The sequence below is a fragment of the Lactuca virosa genome, chromosome 2 (genome assembly GCF_052849685.1).
Source record: "Lactuca virosa cultivar CGN04683 chromosome 2, Lactuca_virosa_CGN04683_v6, whole genome shotgun sequence".
Classification (NCBI taxonomy): Eukaryota; Viridiplantae; Streptophyta; class Magnoliopsida; order Asterales; family Asteraceae; genus Lactuca; species Lactuca virosa.
Window position 1 is genome coordinate 65,783,740 of NC_136427.1, and position 12,554 is coordinate 65,796,293.

The 12,554-nt window shown below is 30.2% G+C and overlaps 1 protein-coding gene across 1 annotated transcript; it reads right to left on the reverse strand.

The window, feature by feature from the left end:
• Positions 1-578: 578 nt before the first annotated feature.
• Positions 579-12,251, reverse strand: CYP76G1 (cytochrome P450, family 76, subfamily G, polypeptide 1). Its single transcript, XM_079075775.1, has 3 exons — positions 12,178-12,251; positions 2,712-3,704; positions 579-1,355 (listed from the first exon to the last, which is right to left on the reverse strand). The coding sequence occupies exons 2-3, from the start codon at positions 3,627-3,629 to the stop codon at positions 732-734; spliced, it is 1,542 nt and encodes a 513-aa protein (XP_078931901.1). The 5' UTR covers positions 3,630-3,704; positions 12,178-12,251; the 3' UTR covers positions 579-731.
• Positions 12,252-12,554: the final 303 nt, after the last annotated feature.

The following is a 12,554-nucleotide window of genomic DNA, read 5'->3' on the forward strand; positions in this document are numbered from 1 at the left end:
ACAATTTTGGAAATTTTAGATTTTTATGGATTTTTTGTATTGCAATTTTATATATTTCTGAAAAAAATATAATTATACAAAATAGAAATTTTGTTTGTACCTATAATGACACACATGTCTTTTCTATAGGAACTAAAATGAACTTCAGACTAGTGCCTACATGAGAGACACGTCCTCGCCATATGTAGTGAAAATAAAATCTATTAAAATACTAATATAAGGACATTTTCTCGAAGTTGGCATTGTTTTCATATTTATTATGTTAATCTATGCCAAGGACATGTCCTCGCAAAAAATCAACCTAGAGTGACCAACGTTTCAGCGAGGTCTTTCTAAGATATAGACATGAACCAATAAGCACATCACTTACATTGTCTAAAATACTCGCTTAGGAGCTACACGGAGGAAATTATGGTCTATAGCGAGGATCTCTGTCCTCCTTAACATATTGTTTTCTTGCAATGCATTTTCATCATGTTTGTTTTCCCTAAATCTTCCTTATGATGGGTAAATCGTTAGACAAAATCATTGAGCTCATAAACAATCCTTCAAATATATTATAGAACATTTTACTTACAGATTGTTACAGTACTCACCTTTTTTTATTCTTTTTTTTTCTTTTTCAACACTACATACACAATAAAGCATTTTGCTTAGAATCATTTCAACATGTTGATTTCTTTTATTCTCAACAGAATATTTTTTATTTCTTTTTTATATGAGATGTATAATCATATAAATCCATTGCATGGTATGGGTATTGCCTTTAAGGGAATAGATTTCCTAAGAGTTATCCCCATTCTTTCGCTCATGTCCATCTCATGCGCCTTAATCCCATCACCCAAAATCCAATCAAACTTATGCAAAATGGAACCCAAAGCCATTGGGAGGACCCTTGAGGCAAGCGGTACGGCGGGACACATCCTTCGACCTGAACCAAATGGTATGAATTTAAAATGTTGTCCCTTGTAGTCCACAAACTTGTCATGATCCAAGAATCTTTCTGGCTTGAACTTCAATGCATCATGCCACGTTTTAGGGTCACGCCCAATTGCCCACACATTCACTAGCACTTGTGTTTCCTTTGGAATGGTGTACCCTAGCATCTGGCATGATTGCATGGCCATGTGCGGGACTAAGAATGGGAGGGGTGGGTGAAGCCTTAATGTCTCCTTAATCACAGCTTTGAGGTAAGGCATATTATCGATGTGCTTTTCTTCAAGATTTTCATTTAGGGGAATGGTGCTTCTCAATTCAGTTCTTAGCTTTTGGTAAATGACAGGATTGTGGAGGAGTTCGGCCATTGCCCATTCTAATGTGCTTGTTGTCGTGTCAGTTCCTGCAGTGAACATTTCCTGTTGCATAGTTGGATACAAGGGTCGGTTTCAAATAAAATGTTTCAAGAAAATACAACTGAAACAACCAAAGTTAATGGAATTAATTAAGTTAGGTTTAAAAAAACAAATTATATGGTAACAAGAAGATATGTAGTTTGTTGTAATGTTATTTGATGGTTTGGGTCTTTAAAATGGTGACCTTGTATTAGAATAGTTATATTTTATCAAAAGCAAGTTAGTTATGTTAAAATCAAGGAAACCCAAATTGAATTGTGTAAGCAAGGAATTCGGGATGTTGTTTATAGTAATCTTCGACTAAAACTTAATTCATGTGATCCATTTACCAACTTGAAAAAAAAAAAAAAAAAAAAAAAAGCGGTGATTCTTTAAAAAGGTTGTTCAAAAAATGATTATGTAAATTATTTAAACAAAAATTAAACTTTTTAGCAATTGTTTTCCTCTATTAGTCCCATGGTGACCATTATATACACATGTTGTCTTTAGATAGTTAAATATTTATTTTAACACCCATGCCAAGTTACGTTATAAACGTAAGTTACTTTTCTTCATTTCATTGTGCTACTTTGGTTTATCTATTCAGTAGGCAAGACACCCATTAGTCATTTCATTTGCACAAAATTACTGACATAAAAACGGCCAAAGCTTGCCCTACAACAAAATGAAGGTAATGCAACAGTTATCTACAAAATGGAGGCCTAAAGCAATAACTTTTCTAGATGGGCAACACAACCAGTTTTCAATAGTGTTGTCTGTATTCTATATGTGCAGCATTTTTTCCCTATTCCCTCCGATCTACAACACTTTACCTTCAATATGCAGCTTTTTGCCATTAAAAACAGCTCCTTTTATTTACTCCTAATAGCCTATGAAATCATTTTTAGCTCTCAAATACACAATACGGAAAACATTTTAGCTTGTTTTCTTATATCAAGAGTGCAACCCTTTTTCAAGTATAAGCCTCATTTTAAGTAATGTGATGCTATATTTATGAATTGACTTTTGGCACCTTAACTCCAGTTATACAAATGTTACAATATGTGAGACTAAATTTCATTCTGCTATAGAAACTAATGGTATTACTCATACATAACATCTAATTTTCATTACTAATTTCGTTCATTTTGCACTAGATACGACTTAGATCGTTAAATCATGATCAAATTTTCTAATGATAGACAAATTTACAATTTTTAAGATAAGATCATATATTTAATTACATCAACCTCACTCCAAATGAAATTATAATCAATTTATGAATTATTTCGGTGATATTCATAGATTCACTAACACTTTTAGTACTTAAGGATGATTGTAGAATTATCATAAAGGATGTGAACTTTTCGAAAGACTTACAAACACGACTATATTGATGGTTGTAGAAGAGAACATAGAGGGTCCTTCAACACCATCACCACGATACTCCAAGAGCACATCCAAGTAATCATTTCTTCTTTTATCAGCACTCTCTTCTTGCTCGTCCATTCGTTCTTTGATGAATCCTCCAGCTATACGAAACGCTTCACGTACATGATATTGCATGTTTTTCCTGATGCCTTGTGGATCAAGCCACTTTAAACATGGAATAAAATCGGCCATGTTAGGTTTTCCACCGTATTCCATTACTTTCCCTGCATGGTAAAAGAACTTTGCCCCTCTCTTTGAATTTAAATCCAAAAGATCCTTCGAGAACATTAAATTCCCAATCAAATTAAATGCCATCAAAAAAAAATACCTACCAACATCAATGCTAGTGCCATCATTACCACTAACATCGTATATAGACTTCACCATTTTATTGATACATCTACTACGGATGCCACTTGTGGCGTCTAGGCGGTTGTTCAAGAAAAACTCAGTGGTACTAAGCCTTCTCAATAGTCGCCAATTTGGCCCATATTGTGCAGTTATCATGGAACCTATTTCGTCTCCAAATTCTCCTTTCATGCACTCATAGACCTTTCGACCAGCGAGCACCACATCATGGTTCTTGAACATCTCACGAGCAGCCTCATTTGAGGAGATGACCACCGTACACATAGAGCCTAGCCAAAGGGTCATGATGTTGGGGCCATGAATATGAGCCAGTTGGACAAACGACTCGTGGGGTATCTTTACAAAGCCCAGTTGGAATATGTTTCCGACTATTGGCCATGGTGTTGGTCCTGGTGGTAGCCACCGGAGCTCATCCAAGCGTATGCGGTGACAATGTTTAACCCATTGAATGCATATGAATAAAAGTAAAACATACCCCATCAGCTCATAATATTCCATGTGGCGCTTGCTTTCTTAGGCGAATGAATTGAAGAAATTCAAGTAGTGTTGTTGTCAAACTGTCGATCCATTACCCTATAAAACAATTGTATAATAATGACGAGATTACAATTGAGAAATCAAATATCATTTTGCCTTTTTGTTATTCTAGTATATAGATTAAAACAAGTGTCAAATTGAAAAAAAAAAGGTTAAAACAAATAATTAATATGTCATTATTATATATACATTATAAATTATTATATATACATTATTATAAGAAGAAAATGAATGAAAAGCAACAGAAAGTTGAAAGAATATTTAATTACCTCCTTAACCTTATATATACCCCAAACCAAATGTAAAATAAATAAAAGTTAATTAATGTGACGAGAATTTATGAAATATAGCTGTAAATCAAATTAGAAAATAGAAAGAACACATATATATATATATATATATATATATATATATATATATATATATATATATATATATATATATAATAGTAAGACCCATATATTATATAGGTTAATTAAAAAAATTAAATATAAAGGTCCAAATATTTAAGAGCTTTGGATTTATAAGAAATATATGAAACATAATGAATTATTAAAATTGATTTTTTTTTATCTTTTAAATTTAAATAAATAAACAAAATAAACTAATGAGCTTTAATTTGAGAATTTTGAAATAAAAAGGTAATCCATTAATAAAATTGATATTCATTTATTACTACATTTATTGTAATTATTACATTAAAATATTATGTGGAATTTATTAAAATAGATAAACCCATAAAATGACATGTGGAAAATAAATTAATTAAAAATAACCACAAAATGATATTTGACAAATTGAATGATAGTGTGACATGTGGCAAAAAAAAATTTCATTTATTAGAGTGGATATTTGTAAACATACGTTAAACATGCATACATGTCGATATGTAAACACACGTCCATTAAACGTTTATGATTAAAAAATAAATTAAATTATTATAACACTGTAATATTTACATAATTTTCTCATATTCAAGATGAATTAAACTTAAAAAATGTAGTAAGTTAATTTATTTTTTTTATTGATAATTTATTAAATATTTCGCACAAGATTTGAACTTTGATAGTCAAATTAATCTGTTCCTTTTAGTTTCTATTAAATGTTAAGAGAAACTAAACATAAATTTGTCATAAGCGTTTAACTGTACTTGCAAATTTAGTATTTGCATCGGATTTATTGACAAATTAACATAAGTTTTTGGGAGAAAAATAAAGACTAAACTGGACAAATGGTCCCTGTGGTATGTCGAAAATTGTCATTTTGGTCCAAAAAGATTTGGACTAGCACCAGAGGTCCAAAGTTTTCATTTTGTTGCGAGTTTGGTCCAAAATTTTTAAAACTTTCTATAATGATGGATTTGCCCTTTATTATTTTATTTTTCAATTTTCTTTTATTACAACATTGTATAAAACAATTAAAAATGAAACAAAAATAAAATATCTCTCTCTCTCTCTCTCTCAATTTTTTAAGGAAACTTGCAGGTAAGATTATCCCTTCATAAACACCCAACAAACACACAAGCACTTCCCATTAAAATGTTCGTCAAGCTTGCATATATTCCTGTAAACCCCAATGTCCCTCTCTGCAACTTGAAATAATCTGAATTCTTTTCCTTAGCCCTTACGTCTATGGATTTAGGGTTTTAGATGGTTTGGTATCTTCAGAAAACAACAGCAAAAACTATATGATTTCTTGTTGCGGTTTGGATCTCAAACGCAAATGGTTCAGATCTGGAGGCGGGTTTGGTAAACAAGAAAGCCTTATTTCTGCTCTTGCTACTAGAATTCCTGGTCGTCGGCTATCTCACCTCTATTGCCTCTGCAAGGCTTTCCGTCATCACCCCCTTCCGGAGCTCCGGATCTGAGTTTACTGGTTCGTTTTTTTTTTTTGGGGAACATCAACTATGGGGGAAGAACGAGCCATGGACGAAGACGATGTTGTTCCAGATCTGAAACGAGGGTTTGCAAGCTCAAAACAAGAAGGACGACCGAAGAAAGAGGATGACGAATTCGGTGGTCATTGGACGACAGATCGAGTGCTAAATAGACTTCGCCCTTTCCTCTCACCTGCATATCGACTTCGAACAGCAACAGGTATCTGTGATTTAATCAATGGCGCACAAAAACCCTCATGTGTGTGGGTTTATTCGACCGGAAAGCAGTGACACACACACATACATCAATGTGTCGATCACAAACACGGGGGATGAGCACAAGAGATCCTGAGAGAAATTAGTTGCATTAAGTTTGTAGAGAGAATAAAAAGGAGCGGGCAAGAAAGGGTGTGACCTCAAGATCTGAGATTGAAGAAGATGATGGTGGTATGTGTTCTTGGGATGTGGAAAAATTATTAAAAATTATTAAAAATTATTTTTTTAATTAGAAAAGTATTTAATGAAATAGAAAAAAGGAAAAAGGAAAAAATAAGGGCAAAATCGTCATTATGAAAAAGTTCAAAACAGATTGGACCAAACTCGCAACAAAATGAAAACTTTAGACCTCTGGTGCTAGTCCAAACTTTTTTGGACCAAAGTGGCAATTTTCGACATACCACAGGGACCATTTGTGCAGTTTAGTCAAAAATAAAAAGCTAAAAAACAAGATATCATATAAAAATGATATTTGTTAAAACTATGGGTGTTCGTGATGCGGTGCTTTGCAGTTTAGAGTTAAAACCGCAAACCACGCCAAATATGCAGTTTGTGTTTATTAGAAACCGCAAACCGCACCGTAAAGGGTCCAAATTGCGTTATGCGGTGCGGTTTAATGTTGACGGTTTGTGCGGTTTATTCGGTTTAGGTGCGGTTCATGAGTTGTTGAACTATATCATTTTTATTTGTGATCAATCTATTTTGTAATTTTATTTTGCTAATTAACGCAACAAATTATTAAACCTTTATTCTGTATTATAACATTTCTTCAGTTTTATTAAACATTTTATAACTCGATGCATTACAATTTACAAGAGAACAATTTTAAAGAAGTTAGAATGCACCAAGTTATAAACTTTTAAAGATTTGTAAATTAATCCCCCAAAATTGCACAACAAACTATTCGGAAATTACTGCAATATAATTTTCTTTCAAGACCATTATAGTCTCTACTTTTAAAGCTTTTATTCTTTATTGCCAAATGACCAATATAATTTATTTAGAAATTAAATATCTTTATGTTTTTTGTTCCTACTATCTATTTTAGATGGTGACAAATATTATTAAACTAAATTAAAATTTAACTGAGATTTTAAATTTTCCATTTGTCATCATTTCAAATATATTTAAATAAATATAAGAACAAAAGATAGGACAATATTTAATTTCTCTAATTTATTTATAAGAAAATTCTCAAATTCTATACAAGTTCGTTATCCTAATAACACATTTATAAATGTTTTAATACTTTTAACATGATATATATATATATATATATATATATATATATATATATATATATATATATATATATATATATATATATATATATATATATATATATATATAGGGTCACGTTCCGATGATGACTATTTTTTCGGTGAAAACTCGTGAGGATACCTTTAAAAAATTGTAAAAAATATATAAAAAAAATACAAATCATAAAATCGAGCATAATACTACATCAGAGAGAAAAAAATTGGAAAAAAAAAATTTGGATCATTAAAATTGAATCATGGAACATAAAAATGATCAATACTTCAATTTTAATGATCAAAAAAAAAATTTCTAATTTTTTTCTCTCCGATATAGTATTATGCTCGATTTTATAATTTGTATTTTTTTTTAATTTTTTAAAGGTGTCGTCACTGTAAAAAGAGTCTTCACCCGATCATGTCATTATATATATATATATATATATATATATATATATATATATATATATATATATATATATATATATATATATAGTGCGGTGCGATGCAGTTTGAACCATATTTATATATTCAAAAACCATAAATCGTACCGCGGAGTTTTTAAACTGTGTTATGCGGTGCGATATGGACGGTTTGTACGGTTTGATGAACAACCAATTAAAAACTAATCAATGTCTTTTGTAACATTCTTTTTAATTTTGACATGTCAGTATCACATATCATCAAAATTACAACTTGATTGATTGATCAAATTGTCAAAATTATAACAAATTCAAAAACGTAGCGTCTAGTTTGTGATAAAAAATAATAACTCAGTGTTAAAATCGAATTTTCATATAAATTTAATGATTTTGATGAAATTTAGATAAATGTACCATATACATATGCTCATAGTCGTTGAGGTTGCTGGTAGCACTTATGACAAATGTACTATATATTTTTCTTTTATCGATTACTTCGCCGCCAACCACATTTTATTTCCAAATTAATACATGTAAAGAAGTATTTTATAAGTTATGTAAGTTTCTTTGTTTTATACTTGAGGATAATAAGATTTATGCAGTGGCACATTTAAAAGGAGGTTGGGAGCACATCCATCGAGTTTTTTCCCTAAACATAGTACTCCCCCAAAATAATTACCAATTAGACTCACAGTCCCCCCATCTTCCTTTCCTCCTCTGATTCCTTTCGCCTTTAATTTCACATCTGATTCAAACTACTTCATATGCCGGAAGCCCGAAACAGTCATCATTTAGCATTTAAACCGGAGGGAACATGTAAGATCTTGAATGTCGACAGTGAAACACTACTCACAATGCCAAATAATCGATATACACACCGGTGATAAACCCGCCTTCCCTTGTATAGTGCCAAGAACACCAAAGCACAATGCCGGTGAACCTCACCTTCACCTCTACGGCTCCTCCAACAAAATCATCTATCTCAATAAACGACAAATGATAAAAACGTCTCCTACTAGGGACTAATAGGAAAATAATGACCTATTTAGGGGTGTTTTAGATTCTTTTTAGAATGACTTTTGACTTTTAACTTTTTTCAAAAAAAAAATAAAATAAATAAATAAATAAACAAAAAAAAAGAAACAAAAAAACTTAAAAGGTGTTTGGGTAATAGAAAAATTCTTTTGAAAATTGAAAATAACTTTTTGCATAGAAGCAAAGGAAGAGTTTCTAAAAGTGACAAAAACCTGACTTTTTGTTGTTTTATATATAAAAGTTAAATCAAAAATCATTTTGCTGACTTTTTACTAATCCAAATACATTTTAAATAACTCATTTTGTAAAAAGTCGTTTTACAAAAAGTAATTATAAAAAAAAAAGAACTTTTGATTGTTCAAAAATAATCCCAAACATCCCCTTATTATGCACGAACAAAGTTGTGTATTCATGATATGGAAGGAAAACGATAAGTTGCTCAAATAAATCTAATTTCTACTTTATTTGCTCGTGGTAATGCTACTGGTAAGATCTTTCTAGAAATTCGATTAAGGCTATAGTGGTGTCTTTGTTTGGAGTTTTAGAATTTAATTATAAATATTCTTAAATTTGTTTGTTTTAACTTTGATTATGTGGCCGGAAGAAATGGCGAATTCAAGAAATAATGAGTTGGACGGTAACCATGGTGACGGTGGTTATAAAGTTGAAAAGGAAGCTAAATATTATAATAATGTAAAATAAATAAATAAATAAATAACACAAAAAAAAATAGTATGAATCGATAATTATTTCTTAAAATACCATGCTATCGTACAAAACTCCACATCCTCCAATGGTTTAATTTTTTCTTTTTATATTGAAAATGTAATCCCCTCCCCTCAAATTGTGTTTTTTTTTTTTTTTTTTTTTTTGACATTAAGTGTCCTCGACATTTCAAATTTCTAGATTAGCCCCTGTTAACATGTATATGGGGAGAATAAGGCAAGAACACCAAGGTAGGATGAATGCATGCCCTTGGAAAGGGATTCTTGATTCTTATAAGTACATCGGTGAGATTGGGATTGATATGGATTCTAAGAACGAAACTTCGGTAAATTCATATATTTTTTGTTCACTTTTATTTTATTTTATTATTTTAATTTTGAACAACAAATTTTATATATTTCTAAACTAACTTTAAATCCACATGTCATTAAGATAAAGCTATATATTTATTTTATTTTAAGTACAATATGAAAAAATATTGGAAATTGTTTCCTGAGAAGGACAAAACATGGTCAATGGTTTTACATGATTTGAGATTTTAGTGAGTAGTTTTGAATTCCATTTGGTAATCATTAAAAAAATCTATATACTTTAAAACCAAGCATTTAAAAAAAAAAACAGAAAGTATTATTTTACTACACTCTTATAATATTTTCTTTTCCATCAGAAAATGCGTAATTTTATTTTTATGTAATTATATTCTCTATATATGACATGATTTTTTATGATGTTCTTTATTGTAAGATTAAAATATCAATCCAAAAATGATAAAAAAAAAAAAAAAACACTTAATTTAAAATAAAGGATATCTTATGTGAAACATAGAGAATATGATAAAGGTTACAATAATACCATACGTTCTATGAGACATAAAGAATGCAACAATGTTTATAAGAAAAAATACAGTATGGTAACATTATAATAATATAATATTATACGTTGGACAGAGAAAACATTATATTATATTACTATAATACTCCTTTGTTTGTTTGACAAAAAGAACATAAGATCCTTATAATAAGATAATATCATTTGTCAAATAGTGATTATACAATAAAATTATAATAATATAATGTATTTTATCATTTTCTATTAAAAAATAACTTTATCGTTAATGACAAAAATATAAGAGCTTTTCTAAATATTATTGTCTAAAATACTAAATCTGTAAATGATTTTTGGTTTCTTGTCATTTTCGGTCAAAACATTGTCGGTATTTGGTTCTTTTTATGTTTAAAAAAATAAAATGATGACTTTATCGTTAATACCCATATACTATACATACTATACATGTGACTTTCTTTAAGATTAATCTACGGCTAAAAGGGTTGGAAATGGTAGGCATACTTCTCTTTTAGTCGACAAATGGTATATGGGATGGCTCACTTAAGCAAAATTTTCAAGCTCTTTTTCGGTTAGGAAGGAAAAGAAGAACATCTATTGTTGACCAAATTGAAAATGGAATGGTTAATTAGCAGTAGATGAGAAATTTTACGATGATAGACAGTACCTGTGGATTTGATTAATTAACTTTAGAGAAGCTAAGGATAAGACAAAGCGTCTAAAAGTTTTACCAATAAAAAGGATTTATGTGTTTGATTACTTAACAAATTGGAGTGTTATTTTACCAATAAAAAAGATTTATGGGTTTGGTTACTTAACAAATTGGACTATTGGTAATTTTAGTGCATCAAGCCACTTAATATAATTGAGATTAACTTTAGAGAAGTTGAGTTCAATATTAGCTATAACATGAGCTTGAAGATGTTGAATGCACATACAAAATAAACTAACTTAATCTCAGGAACACAGGGTCATAGGGTAGTACCCCTTGTGTGGTCGAATGGGCGAAGCCCCTGATGACAATCATGCTAATCCAAATCGACGTGCATGTTTTTAACATACTCAACTTTCCCATCAAATTCTTGACCGGAAATAACTATTTTCATATTTTCATATATTTTCGGTTTTGTTTGCAGAACACACTTTTTTACATTAAGTTTTTGCAAGTTTGCGTAGAGAATATTAAGCAAAACAATGTTTTCCGTATTTTCTGAATCCATATTCGTTTTTCTTGGATTATCTCATGTATGGTTTAATGATACTTGGTCCAAATCATGGATTTTAGAAACTGGTATGCACATAATTCCTGAAATTATCCTAAGTTATTCTTATAATTGCAATATTGATTTAAATACAAATAGTAACTTGGATAATTGAATGTAAACTTTGTTTGGACTAATTAGGTGAGGTGCCCACTTTTGACTGCAACTGTTAAGTAACATGATTTTGTTTTTCATTCTCCATTATTTTTCTTGCCATGGTTTATATAAAATTCCTAAGTTGTTAAAAAATAACTATCTTTTATAATTTTATTTGCATTTGTATTAATATTAGATGTATTGTTAACAATATATTGTTGTAAACTACAAGCGGATAAAATATGGTGTTGCCAAATTCATCTCCTTAAAACACCAATGGAGTAAAAGGTATAGTTAAATTACCGTGTGGGGTATTTCATCGATAATTTCGTCCAAAATCACCATGTTCGCCAAACTTCCGACGAATAATTCACTACTAAATGAAGACATGCCCTTCGTAACTTATTTTAAGGAAAACTTTAGCGACAAACCATGTTTGTCGATAAATGTGAAAGACATATTGAGTGCTAAATATCAGTTTTCTATATGTGTGTGTAAAAAGATCATAGAGCACGGTCACATGATCTGCCTGAGCTCACTCTAGTTGTTTACATCGACAAGCGCAATTACATTTATTAACAAAGATAATAGTAATTCAAAGTGTGTTTATTTAAGAAAAGAAAAATAAAGGCTTCTGTTTCCAAAAATGAAAAAAAAAAAAAAAAAAGTAATCTAAGCAAGGAAATTTTCACTTTGAAAACGAAATGGAATACATACCTTCATCATCATATTGTCTTTATGTTGTTCCGAATTCTCAAGGGATAAATAGTTTGTTTTAGATAACGAGTTTGATTATCAGAATGAGGGGTGTTGTAATGAGGGTATTTATAGAGCAAACCAAATGGCATTAATTGATTAATTAACAAGCATCATTCCACTAATCACACGCTCCATAATTTGTCCACTCAATATGTTCCAAGTGTGGGATCTGATTTTGTGAGCTAAATCTAATTCATTATTTTCGTTAACAATTGTCTCTATTCATACTTGGCCCCATTTATTATAATTCATTTTTTTTTATTTTACAAAATATATCTTAAAAATCAGTTATCATATTTTTATTGCGTTTTATATTAAGCAGTTATGGTTATGTT

Coding starts and splice junctions, on each gene's coding strand:
- CYP76G1 (XM_079075775.1), bottom strand. CDS start 3,629: ATGGAATATTATGAGCTGATGGGGTATGTTTTACTTTTATTCATATGC. Junction 1,356..2,711: donor CCATCAATATAGTCGTGTTT/GTAAGTCTTTCG, acceptor ACTATGCAACAG/GAAATGTTCACTGCAGGAAC.